This window comes from Bison bison, unplaced genomic scaffold (assembly GCF_000754665.1).
Source record: "Bison bison bison isolate TAMUID 2011002044 unplaced genomic scaffold, Bison_UMD1.0 scf7180017864213, whole genome shotgun sequence".
NCBI lineage: Eukaryota > Metazoa > Chordata > Mammalia > Artiodactyla > Bovidae > Bison > Bison bison.
The window spans coordinates 4,725,336-4,741,885 of NW_011494785.1; the positions used below are offsets into that span (position 1 = coordinate 4,725,336).

The 16,550-nt window shown below is 46.7% G+C and overlaps 1 protein-coding gene across 5 annotated transcripts in view; it reads left to right on the forward strand.

Moving 5' to 3' along the window:
- ERC1 (ELKS/RAB6-interacting/CAST family member 1) overlaps positions 1 to 16,550 on the forward strand; it is a 267,938-nt gene that overhangs the window by 232,589 nt on the left and 18,799 nt on the right. For 4 of the 5 annotated variants that reach the window (XM_010845037.1, XM_010845040.1, XM_010845038.1 and 1 more), the window contains one exon: positions 11,857 to 12,045. In XM_010845037.1, the coding sequence (XP_010843339.1) occupies positions 11,857 to 12,045 (189 nt within the window). Of the gene's footprint in view, positions 1 to 11,856; positions 12,046 to 16,550 lie in introns of those variants that run through there. The other variant, XM_010845042.1, reaches the window with a different exon arrangement.

The following is a 16,550-nucleotide window of genomic DNA, read 5'->3' on the forward strand; positions in this document are numbered from 1 at the left end:
ACAGTTCAAAAGCATCAATTCTTCAGTGGTCATCCTTCTTTATGGTCCAGCTCTCATATCCATTCATGACTACTGGAAAAAAACATAGCTTTGACTAGACGGACCTTTGTTGGCGAAGTGATGTCTCTGCTTTTTAATATGCTATCTATCTGTCATTGCTTTTCTTCCAAGGAGCAAGTGTCTTTTAATTTCATGCCTGCAGTCACTATATCAGTGATTTTGGAGCCTAGGAAAATAAAGGTAACCCTGGCTGTTACCTTGTATGATATCAGTCACCACTTGTAGGTTTCCGTGCTGAGCCTCTTTGGCAGAGTCACTGGTGTATCCTCAGATAATAAAGCTTTGCTTAAACCTCAGCAACTAACGATTGAAATGGTGATGTCTATCAGAGTTTTTGTTATGCTAAAGAATTTTAACAGAGAATAGGGGAAGGAGAGATTAATTCAGTGACTATGTGGGAGGTTTTATTCTCAAATAGAAAAACTGGGTAGGGAAAAACATAACGGAAAACAGTCTTCCTAGTTTTTGTTTTTCCCAAATCTTTTTCTTCCACCCAAAGCCTGGATGACTCCCAAGGTGAAGGGGGTGATGTCTGGAAATCGTTAATCCGTGGGATTTGTTCATGGTGTATAAAATTTTCAGAAAGAATTTGCTTTTTCAGGATGATTTCCTGATTGACTGTGGCAGACCTAAGTCCAGGCAGGACCGCTCAGAGCAGCCAAGATCCTGCTTGGGTCCTCAGATGGATGACACTTTGGTGTGTGTGGATGGAGAGGGGATTCTTCATGTGGGGGGGGGCGGGGATGAGGACACAGGCAGAGCAGCGGGTAGAGGTGGGGCGCTGGTTCAGCCTGGAGGGGTGAAGGCCCCACCCTGATGCTCCTGCGCCCCGACCCCCGCTGCGCTGTTCTCTGTCCCTGAAGGGCTGATGGCTGATGTCCTAGAGTGTTTACTGCCTCTCAGTCAAGCAGGTCCTGAGCTGTCCTCTTGCTGAAATACGAGCACAGGTCTTTCTCCCCATCTTGCCCCCTGGCCCCCCATTGCCCTTACAAGTTGTGTACAGGTACGTCCTTGCACACACCGAGTCACAGATGCTTCTGACCTGCCACAGGACATGTCCTGGTTGTCTCCAGCTTCAGCATCAGGAGATTCAGTGCCTGTATGTAGCTCGTTTCTGACAGCACGGATACTTGTCTCTGATGTGTACACGGGGATGCAGATACATTTCCGTCTTCCCTGCCTTCCAGGCTATAGGAACCTTCCCTCCCTCCTGTACCCTCCCAGCCCAGCTTCCTGTCTAATGAGGCTTCAGAGGGCACAGTGACCCTCGGGGGTGGGGTGGTCAGGCGCTTTCAGCTGGAGACGCTGGCGTCGACACTGGTACTGCCATCACATGGAACTGGTGGCGAAATCTCTTGTGTCAGCTCCTCCGCGTGTACGTACACACACACACACACCCATCCTCAGACACACACACACCTGTCCTTTTAACCCAGCCTCAAAATAAATGCCCGTCACAGAAGAGTGTCCTCCAGAGCCTTGCCTCCACTTGGGAGCCCTTGATAGATCAGCTGTCACATCTCCTAGTCACTAGATAACCACGCTTGCCTCTTTCCTTCTCTGTCTTCCTGTGGACCCTGAGGCAGACCGAGTGGCTGGGCGACCCATAACCTAGACGCTCCTCTCTGGTGACTCATTGAGATCCTAGCTAGGTCAGCCTTTCATGCCCGCCCTCCATTCCCAAAGGTTAGAGAAGAAAACGAAGTGTCCTGATGAGGTCGTCACTGTGTTCCGCCCAGCAAGCAACAAGCATGTTGCTGTTTTCTCAGATCCATCCTTCTGTCTTGTAAGCATTTAATAAGCCAAGAAGTGATTGACCACAGCAGCAGTCCAGCAGCAGCTGGACTTCAGGCCCCAGAGGACCGGCGGGTGTGGGAGTTGATGTGGGCACATGGTGTGTGAACGGACTCACAAGGAGCTGAGGCCACTGTTCTTGCCTGTGGCCAGCTGCCTACCTGGTTTTTCCTGTGAAATTCAGTATCCACCCTCAGCTGGCTCGCTCGCTCAAAAAGTGTGAGCTTCTTCCTCTTTTGCCTCATTTTCTCTCCTGTGCCCAGACATTTTCCCCATAATTTGACATTCATTAGTATATAGCCCTGGAACTTTGCTATGGGAAAGTCATGTAAAGTGTATACACATCGATGCGTGCACACACACACACACACACACACACAAGTATTTAACCCCTACGTTGTTTACTAGAATACAATAAATAATTTATTGTGAAGAGGCAAGCCTCAAGCCAAGAACTAAATTGAAGATGCTTCTTTCCCATCTTTATTTAAAGAGCAGGGAAGAGGAATCTTGGAATACATACCTGCTCCTAGCAGCTCTGAGTCTCACAGAGTGGGTGCTTCCTTGAGTCTGTGTCCCGTCTGAGCACCCCTTTAGGGTGCCCGCTGTGCGTCCCCTGGTGTCCCCTCCAGGGGTTGGCTTGTCCGGCTTCTCTGCCTCCTGCAGCATTCTGTCCACTTGCTGCCCATTAATCTCCCCCATCTTCATCTGGATGTACTGTCTGCGCTCTTGTTGGTGAGTCACCTCATTTTCATGTATTTTACAAGTTTCCAAGTACTGAAGCAAGAACTTAGAATACCTCCCGCCCCAACCTGCTCTCAGCCACAGGGAGGTGGGCTCAGCCAGAGCCTCCTTCCTTCACACTGCTCTCTGTTCAAGTGGAATTTCTGGATCTGAATAAGACACGTTGGGTTTTAACTGAATGAGGAGTAAATAGGCACACTGCAGTTAGCAGTCCTGTGGTTCAGATTCCAAGATTCATCTTACTCTGAACCCCGCTCCCCATCTCCATACAACTGTGAGTACAGAATATCTGGATCAGGAAATAGGGGAGGTTCTGTTTGGTTCTGCTGGAGTGGTGATGTGCGCTTAAAGGAAAATTGGCAACAGATTTCTGAGCTGTAAAACTGAGAGGAAATGATTGCATTTTAGTTTGTAAACGATTCCCACTGGTTTGTTTTTTTTTTTCTCATGTTTCAAATCTGTAACCTTTTCCAGTTTTCCTAAACACACACTTTTACAAGCCATGAAACCTTTTAAATCTGAAACCTTTGGAGAGAGTTTTTACTCTTAGAACCAGGTATTTTTGTTTACAGTAAGTTTTCTGATTAACATCTATTCATATCAGTGACCTTGTGTCACCAAACCTAACTTGGGCCTGCTCACCCACATGCAGCAAAGCCAGTCTACTGACACCAGTTTCTGGTGGGGCAAGGGGAGCGTTTATTGCAGAGCTGAGCAGGGAGAATGGGCAGCTCATGCTCAAAACCCACAGTGAATATTTATAGTAGAAGTAACGTCATCCTGGCTTCCCTGGTGGCTCAGACGGTAAAGAATCTGCCTTCTATGAAGGAGATCTGGGTTAGATCCCTGGGTCGGAAAGATCTCCTGGAGAAGGGAATGGCTACCCACTCCAGTATTCTTGCCTGGGAAATCCCATAGACGGAAGAGCCTGGCAGGGGTCACAAAGAGTCAGACACAACTGAGCGACTAACACTTTCAATGTCATTCTGGCTTTTGTATTTGTCATGACTTTTTGTTTTGGAAGAGGAATGCAAGACTGTTTCCCATTCTGTAAAGTTTGTGTGGGGAGTGAAGTAGACACACATGAAAAATGGTTGTGACGTGGAGGGTCAGGACTTGGAGCTCTGAACTTGTCTGCATTTAACTTTAGGTTATCCTTTAACTTTTCATGAAATTTTTGAAGTTTATCGACTTCCCCCCAAAAGAAATTTTTTTTTGTTTTCAATCACTGTAGCCCTCTAGCTAGGCACCAACTCAGGCTAACACTGCTGAAATGTTCCCGGTTTTCATTGTTAACAGTGAAGTTTGGTTTTTGATGAAGGGCATGCAGGTGTAAAGCATGAACCCTTCTTAGTTTGGCGTTATTGGTTTTCGTGAGGGTGCAGCCCCAGGAGGCATGTGTTTGCCCAGCGTCTCTCTTGCAGATGCATAAGACAGAAGGCTGTTCTGGAATGCACAATTGTCTTCAGTTTGTTAGGATTAAAGATGAGTAAGGACCACCACACCAAAAACATGCAGGGGATCCATTGAGCGTCCTGTCTGTGCTCCAGATAGGAAGGCTAAATAAAAGGTTGGATCTTAGAGAACGTTAAGAATACAAAAGTTGTTGAATTTTATAACCTTATCTGTGAAGAACAAGTCAAACCAAGCCTTGAATCAAGATAAAGAGGTTTATTTAGCAGTTAGAAGGTTTGCCTGAAGGGAACCTCAAAATGAAAGTTAAAACAGATATGAATCCTGAATTTACACATTTTAATTCTCTTGTACACTCAACACATTAGCTCCATTATCTCATGATTTTTTTTTAATGCAAAATAGGGCCACATCTCCCTGGAGGAGGGCATGGCAATCCACTCCAGTGTTCTTGCCTGGAGAATCCCATGGACAGGGGAGCCTGGTGGGCTACAGTCCATGGGGTCGCATAGAGTCTGACACAACTGAAGCGATTTAGCATTCATGCATGTCATTCTTAATATTCCTGCCAGCAAAAGCTGTGTGTGGCCCAGCATAAAGGCACTCACTAAATGTTTGTTAAGTCAAATATATAATTTTTTTAGTGTTAATAATATGTGTGAGTTGATATACAGTATATCTAATTAATGTAGCAAAAATGTCATTTCCATTCACTCTGTTTCTTGAAAGAACCGCATTGTTTCACAAAGTAGCTGCATTGAAGTGAGAAGGTAACACCTGCTCCAAACCTTTGTGAAGAGACCTGGTGCCATCCTTCATCTTCCTGGTCCTGACACTCATCATAACCAAGAAGATACACTCAGTTCTTGACATGAAAAAGGACTTTGAGGCCAGGCTGCCAAATTTTATTCCTGTGCCTCCTTTTTTTCCCCCAGACTTTTAAAGCTTTTTATTTTGTAGTGGGGAATAGCTGATTAACAATGTTGTGGTAGTTTCAGGCGAACACCAAAGGGACTCAGCCAGATACAGACATGTATCCATCCTCCCCCAGACCCGCCTCCCATCCAGGCTCCACTTAACACTGAGCACAGTTCCCAGTTAGGTCCTTATTGGCGATCCATTTTAATTATCCAAGTGTGTACGTGACCTCTCCAAAGTTATCCCTTCACCCTGGTAATCATAAGTTCGTTCTCTAAGTCTGTGAGTCTCTTTCTGGTTTTTTTTTTTTGTATGTAAATTCATTTGTATCAGTTATTTTTAGATTCCACATAAAAGGGATGTCATAGAGAGTATGACACTCTCTAGGACCCTCTGTGTTTCCGGTGCTGTGCTGTGCTTAGTCACTCAGTCATGTCCGACTCTTTGCAGCCCCATGGACTATAGCCCACCGGACTGCTCTGTCCATGGGGATTCTCCAGGCAAGAATACTGGAGTGGGTTGCCATACCCTCCTCCAGGGGATCTTCCCAACCGAGAGATCAAACCCAGGTCTCCCTCATTGCAGGCATAATCTTTACCATCTGAGCCACCAAGGAACTGAACCCCCCCGTTCAGTTATTCAGTCATGTCCGACTCTGCGAGCCCATGGACTGCAGCACGCCAGGCTTCCCTGTCCATCACCAGTTCCCAGACCTTGCTCATACTCATGTCCATCGAGTTGGTGATGCCATCCAACCATCTCATCCTTTGTCGTCCCCTTCTCCTATTACCTTCAGTCTCTCCCAGCATCAGAGTCTTTTCCAATGAATCAGTTCTTTGCATCAGGTGGCCAAAGTATTAGAGCTTCAGCTTCAGCATCAGTCCTTCTGATGAATATTCAGGACTGGTTTGATCTCCTTGCTGTCCAACGGACTCTCAAGAGTCTTCTCCAACACCACAATTCAAAAGCATCAATTCTTCAGTGCTCCGCCTTCTTTATAGTCCAACTCTCACATCCATACATCACTACTGGAAAAGCCATAACTTTAACTAGAGGGACCTTTGTCAGCAAAATGATGTCTCTGCTTTTTAATATACTGTCTAGGTTTGTCATAGCTTTTCTTCCAAGGAGCAAGCGTCTTTTCATTTTATGGTTACAGTCACCATCTGCAGTGATTTTAGAGCCCAAGAAAATAAAGTCACTGTTTCCACTGTTTCCCTATTTGCCATGAAGTGATGCCATGATCTTCGTTTTTTGAATGCTGAATTTTAAGCCAGCTTTTTCACTCTCCTCACTTTCATCACTTTCCTCAAGAGGCTTTTTAGTTCCTCTTCATTTTCTGCCATAAGGGTAGGGTCATGTGCACATCTGAGGTTATTGATATTTCTCCCTGCAATCTTGTGCAAACCTGTTTCCAGCTTGTGCTTCATCCAGCCTGGCATTTCACATGATGTACTCTGCATATAAGTTAAATAAGCAGGGTGACAGTATACAGCCTTGAAGTGCTCCTTTCCCAATTTGGAACCAGTCCATTGTTCCATGTCTGGTTCTAACTAGAAACGCCCATGTTGCTGCAGATGGCATTTCATTCTTTTTCATGGCTGAGTAATATTCCACTGTGTATATGTACAACAGCTTCTTTATCCATCCCTCTGTCGATGGACATTTAGGCTGCTTCTGTGTCTTGGCTACTGTAAATAGTGCTGCAGTGAACACTGGGTCCACATATCCTTTCAAATCATGTTTTTCTCTGGATTTTTGCCCAGGAGTGGGGTTGCAGGGTCATATGATACCTGTTTTTAGTTTTTTAAGGGACTTCCATACTGTTCTCCACAGTGGCTGTACCAATTTACATTCCCACCAACAGTGTAGAAGCATTCCCTGCTCTCCACACCCTCTCCAGCATTTGTTGTTTGTGGATTTTTTGATGATGGCCTTTCTGCCTGGTGTGAGGTGGTACCTCATTGTAGCTTTGATTTGTATTTATCTAATAAGTAGTGATGTTGAACATCTTTTCATGTACCTGTTCACTTTTGCTTGCCTTCTTTTTTACTTTTCAAAGTTCAGCTTTCTGCTGGGGCTTCTGGACAGGAGCATCATTAAGAGAATAATGTTTTGGGGAAGTCAGTGCGTTGGTTGTTCTGGGACTTTCTTGATGAGCCTACCTTGGGAGACAGCAGTGTGATGGTGACCCAATGAGAAATCAGAACTGCCTCTGGTGTTTATGCAGTAATTCAGAAACATCTGAACATGCCTCCCAGGATGTCAGCAGACAGAAGGAAGAACAAGAGGATCTTTTAGTGACAGAGAAATCATCAGTACAAAATTACTTTGCCAGGAACACAGTAAATGATCAATAAATGTTAATTAGCTTAAAAAACGAAGACGGCAATGGCAACCCACTCCAGTACTCTTGCCTGGAAAATCCCATGGGCAGAGGAACCTGGTAGGCTGAAGTCCATGGGGTCGCTAAGAGTCAGACACGACTGAGCGACTTCACTTTCACTTTTCACTTTCATGCATTGGAGAAGGAGATGGCAACCCACTCCAGTGTTCTTGCCTGGAGAATCCCAGGGACCGTGGAGCCTGATGGGCTGCCGTCTGTGGGGTCACACAGAGTCAGACACGACTGAAGCAACTTAGCAGCAGCTTAAAAAATAGTGGCATCTTTTGAACAGTAAAACATTAGTACCACAAGGGCAAATGCATTAAGTCCCACATAATGTTCAGTACAAGGTATAAAACCTCTGCTCCCAAAACGAGCTCCCAGAATGTGTCACAAGCAGCCACCCTGTACTTACGAAGGTCTGATGCGGAAACAGTGGGGAGAGGAGAGCAGCCATGGACTTGATCACATGTCCCATCCTGGTGTGTCCCCATCTCTTAGATGAATGGGCTGCAGAAATGGGATGCTGTAGACTTTTCCATTACAGTCTGTGTCATAGCATACAGGAGCAACTTGCCTGTCTTCTAAAACACCTCTGGACATCCAGTCTTACTCAAGTGGAGGGGAGGTTAAGATAAACACCTTCCCGAAGTCACTTTATGTCATCACACACTGGCCTCTGAATCCATTTTGAGGATCTGATTCATAAGCAAGTAAATCCTTACCAGAAGAAACAAAGCTTTCAAGACATCAACTGAAAGGCTCTCATCTGTTCTTTAAATTTAAATGATTTTCCTCAACAACTTGGTAAATGTAGGATTCGGGGAATGTTGCCATTTTGGCATTCTGTTTGTTAGAAGCAGAGGTTATCTCAACAAGTTCATTTTTTAACTTCTTTTTGCCAAAAAAAAAAAAGTAGCTCTAGTTCTGCACAGCTGTAGAACTGTGATGTGGCCTGATCACCTTGCTTTTGGTGGGACTTCTTACCAATCCTCTGAAGTTGGTGTGGGCCAAAGACAACTTCTGGATCCTGTGAGCGTCCTCTTCCTACTTGGCGAGTGTCCCTCTTCCCTCCTGAGGTTAGGCGGTCACAGTTCTTCCTTGCGGGAAATACAGTTTCTTTTCTGAGTGGTCGGCCCAAGTTAGACTTGGAGGGGGAGGGGAGAGATAAGGGCATTTTCCCCGTGATGGACATGGCTAAATGTGTCTCACAGAGGCTACAGTGACTTTTCTCTTAATGGACACGTTCGGAGACTGCTGGCTGAGCAGTTTCATATGCTTTCATGGAGTAAGCTCTCTAGTTTTTTGTTTTGTTTTTAAAAAGCAATTACCTTTAACATGAGAAGAAAAGGGCATCTTGGCCATTGCACAGAAATAATTTTTATCCTGGAAAAAAATTTCAAATTCTGTTATTTTTGTAACTTTTCAGTTGGACTTTGAAAAATTACAGAGCGCAAAACACTACGTATTTTGTTATCAGTTAGCACCTGAGCATGAAATATATTTAAGTCAGTATGAGATTCATCTCTGATTAAGAACAGAGGCCTGAGAGTCCACTTTTTCATTCCCAGCCATACAGCAGTGAGCTAGCATGTTTCCAGATTCCATTTTACTATAAGAAATTTGACCTTCCCCTTACCACCATTTATCAGATTGTCTTCATGCTTTTTTATGTCAGTTTTCCAACTCAAACAGTAATTACCTAGGGTATATCAGCTCTTTCTTGTAGCCCAAATGTGATGGCAACTATATGTAGACACACACACACACGAAATGGGAGTAAGTTGCACAAATCCAATGAAAATCCCCAGAGTGATTTTTTGTTTAAATCAGCGTGTCCATGAAAGGCCGGAGGAGGCCAAGCTGGAAACATGGCTGCGGTGCATGGCGGCGTGAGGGGTGTGGAGGGAACAGCGGCCAGACGGTGGGGTTGTTGACGTGCGTGGTGGGCGCGCATCTAAAGAAGTACGGCCTGGAACTTGCCTTTAAAGATGCTGCTTTGAAACTCAGTTTCTGAGCTCTCTACAGTGTGAATACGCATCTGTGGCCAGAAAGAAAACCTGAGTCTTTTCTGAGAGAGTACCGTTGTTTGTGAAAAGCTGTCCGACTTCCCTACTCTCCAGACCTTGTGCTTTATTGAAACAGCTCTTCCTTCTGTGGTTGGCAGTGTTGACACCACAGGCAACACAGGGCCTTGGACCTGGAGGGTCCCTTAAGAGCCCAGAGCCTTTCCCCCCGACCCCCAGCCCCTGAGTGTATCACCTTTGTCCCCAGACAGTTGTGTGAGTGTGTGTTTCAAAAATTGATTTCAAAATATTGTTTCAAAATATTGCTAAATTGATTCACTTTCTCTGGTTTTCCTAGCTAGGCTCCAACTTCTGTATTATATACCATGTAGGTCTGCACTCTGATCTCTCTAGTAAGTTAGAGATTGTTTTAGCCACTAAGCCGAGGTTCTCGCCTGTCTTAATTATTTCATGGAAATAGCATTAGAAACAGGAAATGTGATATATTTATAAAGCAACCATTAAAATCATGTTTTCCAGAAATACGTAATGTCGTGAATAGGACTCACAATGTAACATTAAATGGATAAACAGGGTCTTAAGCAAAATGTGAAGTATGATACAGTTAAAAGTTGATTTATGTAAGTTTATAAAAAGACTTGGAAGAAAATCAGCGAAATGTTGCAAGTGCTATTCTTGATGGAAAACCTATAGACTGTTTATTATTTCTTTCCTGTTTCCCCCCATACTTTTCAGAGTAAAATCTGCATTGATTTTTTAATTTAAAAAAATACATAAAACTGTATTTTAGAAACTTTTAAAAGGAAATAAGGAAAGCGGCAGGGGAGTTCTTTGGAGAGAGGGGGGTGGCAGAATTCAGTGTAGCAGGCCTCATTTCTCCTGACTTGAAGATTAGCAAGCTCCTTATCAGGGCGTCCTACTGGTGAAAAATGCCAGTCCCGTGACACCAGCAGGTGCAGATTCTGCCCTGAGCCCAGGGAGTGTCGGGGACATGCCAGCATCTGCTGGGTTGGCGGCCCCCACAAGGGTGGGTGTCAGGCAGACGCTGTGCCTGCGGTTCAGAATCGGAGACAGGGGGCCAGCCCAGCCCTCCTCCTCGCCCCCCCAGGCTTGCCCAGCACCGAGGGCCTGGCCAAAGCTGTCCCGAGAGCCATCCAGTGAGGTCGTGTGTTGTGCGATGTGCTCTCCAAGGGAGCCGAGGTGGTGGTCATTCCTCAGGGTAAAGGGAATGTAAGACAGCGTTGGCCCATCTCTGGAGAGAAGACCCCGAGTGGAGCTGGTCCCGCCCAGCTGGGGCTCAGGTTTCAGGGCTGTGTGAGGATTCGTCCGTCATGTCTAAAAGGAGGGTCAATGCCTCTGTGAGTCGAGTGCAGGGACTCCAGCCAGGACAAGGCAGATTCACTCGTCACCCCTCCCGTATCCAAGAGGATCACTCTCCCTCCAGGGACAGAGGCATCCTTTGTTCCAGGAGGTGGAGGGACACGCGTGTGCGTCAGGCTTTCAGATGAGCACGTTTCACTTGCAGCGTTTGTGTGTGTGTGTGTGTAGTTGTGTAGTTGCTAAGTCGTATCTGACTCTTTGTGACCCCATGGACTGTAGCCTGCCAGGCTCCCCTCTTCATGGGGTTCTGCAGGCAAGAACACCGGAGTGGGTTGCCATTTCCTCCTCCAGAGGATCATCCTGACCCGGGATCGAACCCACATCTCCTGCATCAGCAGGCAGGTTTTATATCAGTGAGCCACCAGGGAAGCCCCTAGACCTGAGTTTGTTTCTGTTTTGCATGTCTCTTCATTTGTATTGTTTAAATTGCACATAAGAGATATCACACAGTATCCTACAAGCCTCTTCTCCGCTCTTGGCTGCCCTAAACCCATGCAATGCTGTGGCATGGAGGTGGTGGGAACACAGCGTTACCAGGTAGATAATGGGATCATTCACAGGAAAGCCAGGAATGCTGCTTCCCAGTGGATAGTCGTGACCACTGAGCATGGAGTGCAATGTATGAGCAGGACTCTTGAGGAGAGGAGAAGGGACAGAGGGTGGACTAGGTATTCTTTGAGTTCCCAAAGCTGGGTTGGAAGGAAAAGACAAGGGGACAGGGGGAGTCTGGTCACTGTAATCCTTTTTCCCTTCCAACCCAGCTTTGGGAACTCAAAGAATACCTAGGGTTTTTGTAGCTGCCCGTAAATAGGTGAATGAGCAGTTGTGAGCGGACTGCAGTCTTTTTGTAGCAGGAATGTCATCTCTGCAAAAACAAGCCAGTCCTGTGCTTAGTCCCCACCTGAACACGGAATCCCATCTCACGCTGATGTACATGCCAGTGTCCCCCACGTGGCTCCCAGCACGGTGATGGGTGGGTGTGGCTTCGTAGATGCGCAGGCGTGCGGACAAAGAGGGCGGTTAGTGGTTACAAGTGCTCTAGTCTCACTCTGTCTCTTTGCCTTGGGAGGCACAAAGAGACTGGACCTTCTTGTTTCAGACTGACCTTGACTTTCCTCATTGTTTTCCCCTCAGATCATCCAGTCCCTCCTAGAACTTGACCAAAACAGAAGCAAGCTCAAGTTGTACATCAGACACCTGACCGCCCTCTGCCACGACCGAGACCCCCTGATCCTCCGAGGACTCACTCCACCAGCCGCCTATAAGCTGGACGACGACCAGGCAGCGTGGGAGAATGAGCTGCAGAAGATGACCCAGGAACAGGTAAGACCCCCACCTGGGCTCGGAAGACAGCCTCGCCCAAGCCAGCTGCTCTATAAGTTGATGCAGTAGACGCTGCTTTGGGGAATTCAGGGTGCAGAATCAAGATTTTTAACAGGGGTTGGTTCTTCAGTAGAAATTAGGAGCCACCATTTGAAGTCCCATTTTGTTCTTCCTTCAGTGTAACTTGCTAAAGAATCAGGAAGGGCTGGTTGAGAAGGCAGAGACGAATTGGGAGAGTAGCACTGACACATACACACCCACGTGTAAACTAGAGAGCCAGCGGGGAGCTGACATATAACACAGGGAGCCCAGCTCGGTGCTCCGCGATGACCTAGAGGGGTGGGGTGGCAGGGGAAGGGAGCTCAAGAGGGAGCGCACGTGTATACATATGGCCGGTTCACTTCATTGTACAGCAGGGACTAACACAACATGATAAAGCAATTATGCTCCAGAAAAGAAAGAAAATAAGTTTCCCTTTTCTTTCTTTCTTCTCTCTCAAAAAAAGAAGGGAGACAGTTATGGGGCATGTGATGGTGGCCACAGACGGGAAGTCTGACCTGCAGGACCTCTGGCAGGTCAGCTCTCTCTCAGGAACTGTGGTTCATGATCTACTGAGTTTTTCAAATAAGAGAACCATGAGATGAATGAATTTAGGTGATCTTCCCCCGCCCGCCCCCCGCTACATTTTCTGTTTAGTGTTGTCCGTAAAATCCATCAGTTCTCTTTTTTTCCATGCTATGATTTTTGAGTTCAGTAGCAAAATGAGAAGGCTAGTCCAGAGACAAAAACCATGAATAAAAGAACCAAGGAGAACAGGATGAGGACAGAGGTAGAGAGCAGTCATGGAAACTGAAGGAAAGAAAAGTTGAATCAACACTGAGAAATAAAATAGAAGAAGAACTGGAGTAGTGTCGAGTGTGTATCTCCAGCTGCTTTCACTCCTGGCTGCAGGGGGGTCATGATGTCCCAGCCCCTCGTGGACGGTGGTCGTGGTGTCAGTCGGCTATACGTCTGCTCCAGAGGGTTGAAGCCGAGCTCTGTCTCCCAGCTGAATGCATCCTGTTTGTTCACCGGTGATGCGAGAGGGGAGGCTGTGTCAAATAGGACACTTCTGTGATTCAGGGTCGCGGGCAGCAATGCCAGCAGAGGTGGCGATAAGTAGGCTGTGGGCTCATGGTGGGACTGACTCCGGGGTGTGGATGTTCCCTAAAACCAAGCACATGTGAGGGCCTGTCAGTCACCACCTGATCGGTGTGATGAAAAAGGCAAGGCCTACCTCTCAAATTGAGGGTGTTACCACGGAAATTTTACTTTCTTCTTAAAAGAGGGAAAATTTTACAGGAAAGATTTAGATTGAATTTCTGACAGGTTCTTTTGATATTAGTAACTATGTGGTTAAAATACCACTGGAAGCCCACTGAAAACAGTACATGGCTAGTTAATTTTAGAAACTTTACTTCAAAATCTTGCAGAGACAGCATCTCAAAGCAGGAACAGTGATACATCAGAGTTGTTTGTTGTTTTTCAGTCGCTAAGTTGTGTCTAATTGTTTTCAACCCCATGGACTGTAGCCCACCAGGCTGCTCAATCTATGGGGTTTCCCAGGCAAGAATACTGGAGTGGGTTGTCATTTCCTTCTCCAGGGGATCTTCTTGACCCAGGGATCAAACCTGGGTCTCCTGCTTTGGCAGGCGGATTCTTTACCACTGAGCTGCCAGGGAAGCCCCATACAGTCAATTACAGGTGAGGAAATGACCTCCCTATAGACAGCCTGTTTACCCCACGCCCGTGAGTAGACATCGTGAGAAGGCAGACCTCAGCAGAAAGAACTCGGCTGTCCACAGGAAGACTGGACAGCACGTGTGGGGTAACTTCTTCCCTGGAGGAGGAGGATGTGGAAGGGACCAGCACCGGGAGGTGATTGCAGTCAGATTGCTGCTGCTGCTAAGTCGCTTCAGTCGTGGCCGACTCTGTGCCACCCCAGAGACGGCAGCCTACCAGGCTCCCCCGTCCCTGGGATTCTCCAGGCAAGAACACTGGAGTGGGGTGCCATTGCCTTCTCCGTGCAGTCAGATTAGTTCTTGGCTTTTTTCCAACCCTGGTTGTCGGTTATTCTAGCGTAAAGGGGATGTAAACTTACCCCTCATTTTAGGGCTGTATTCAAATGTGACCTAGCCCAAACTCTACCAAAAGAAAAAAATTAGGTAAAACACTTGAAGAAGACTGGAGTATTAAAAAATAAGCATTTTAAAAGGTGGATTACACAGAAAAATAGACAAAGCATGGAGCTCAGTTACTGGATGAAAGCTTTTGTCTCAATGGTGAGGAAGCCGTGTTTCTCTTTTCATATTGTACTGAGGACAGAAGCGTACATGCTAAGTCACTTCCAGCTCTTTGTGACCTCATGGACTGTAGCCCTCCAGACTCCTCTGTCCATGGGTTTCTCCAGGCAAGAATACTGGAGTGGGTTGCCATTTCCTTCTCCAAGATGAGAGTGTATTCAATTATAAAATAAATACTTCAGTTAGACATAGGGAAGAATCTGAATGTAGAATTGTGACCATGGGACAAATTGCAGAGAAGTGTGTTAATAGAATTTCCTTTCAGAGAGATTTAGAAACTATGGTTGAGCCCCAGACACTCTGTGGTCCTCCCCAGCCCTGGCATACCTGTCAGCACTGTGCCCGATTGATATAGATCATCTCATCCTGCCAGTAGACACGTGCGACCTACGTGCTGAATGAGTGAATATTTTTTAAAGGGCACTTTTTGTTTTTAAAACCTTAGTAGCCCTGAAATTCTAGGTGAAGTCAGTGTTTGGGTTCTAAAATTGAAGCTTTGTAAACCAAGGCTTCCCAGGTGGCTCAGTGGTAAAGAATCCGCCTGTCAATGCAAGAGCCCTGGGTTCTATCCCTGGGTCAGGAAGATCCCCTGGAGAAGGAAATGGCAACTGCACTCCAGTATTCTTGCCTGGAGAATCCCATGGACAGAGAAACCTGGCGGGCTGCAGTACATGAGGTCACAGAGTCACACGACTGAGCGACTAAGCACACAAACCAAGGATTTAGCAGTGGATGGTTGTTTTTAAGCCTTACTAAAGAAATGCTTCTAAGTTCTAGATGTTAGCAAAGTGCTAAGATTACCCCCAGTTCAGCAGGCATAGAGACCTAAAACACTAAACATGAGAGGAGAAAATGAAAAGTTATACTTCATCAAAACTTGATATTTCTGTTCGTCAGAATACTGGGAGGAAATATTCACAGTATATATATCAAACTAAGGACTTGAATCAAGAAGATATTTTTGAAATCAGAAACAAAAAGACAAAACAGCATAATTTTTAAATGGGCAGAAGACGTGAACCAACACTTTGCAAGAGAAAATACACAAACCAAGCACTTGAAGACAGTGCCCACATATAAACAAAAGTCACAAGGAGAGAGCACCGCAGTCCCACAAAAGTGGCTGAAATTCACCGAGAGTTCATGATTACATGGAGCAGCTAGAACCCTTGCTCACTGTGCTGAGCGTTTAGAATGGCCCTGATGTTGAGAAAGACTGAGGGCAGGAGTAGAAGGGGGCGATAGAGGATGAGATGGTTGAACGGCATCGCTGACTCTGGACGTGAGTTTGGGCAGACTCCAGGAGTTGGTGATGGACAGGGGGCCCTGGCGTGCTGCAGTCCACGGGGTCACAGACAGCCAGACACCGGGTGAACAAAAGTAGCCCAGGGGCTCCTGGGGCCCTAACTGCCTCTTAGGCAATTGTTTCAGGCCTTGGAACAACCAGCTTCCAGACGAACTCTGGAAACGGCCCTCCACATGAATCCCGGGCCCTGCTTCTTCGAGCCGGGGGTGCTAGAGAGCCTTGCTCATGGCCACTGATTTTGACCTCCTCCCTTGGAGGCTGTAGGGCCTGCTGGTGACGTCGCTGCAGAGTGCTCTGAACAGAACTTAGTAGCTGGGCCTTTCCTTAAAGCTGCTTCACAGACATTAGGGCATAAAGTGTGGCTTCACCCACGTTTCTGGGGGCCGAGGCTCCCCGTGTGCTAAGCCTTGAGCATCCACTGAGCCAGACTGGACTGGAGGTCTGGGGTCTCCCGTCTTGAGTTCTATTGGCTGTGGGAATGTTTTCCTTTCAAACCCAACGTTCCCCAAGAGCTTTCAAATCATATCACACATGCTTCCCTTTAACAACCCCTAATGAATGACTGTCCAGCCCCCTGCAATCTTCTCTGCATCAGTACAGCTGCTAAATTATCACGTTGTGCCTGCCCCCCACCACTGTGCATGGTCCTCTCTACAATGGCCATGGTCCCTCAGCAGCCCACGTGACCCTGGAACTTTGGTCAGTACTGGAGCCCCTTCCATGGCCCCTCTGAATTGCTGTACCGGGAGCTTGTAAAAGGTCGTTCTGTCGTCTCACCAGGGAGCCAGGAGACCACTCAGGGAAGGTGTCAAGTCGGCACTAAGAAGGCAAAAATCCAGCAAGGGAGGGAGCCTTGC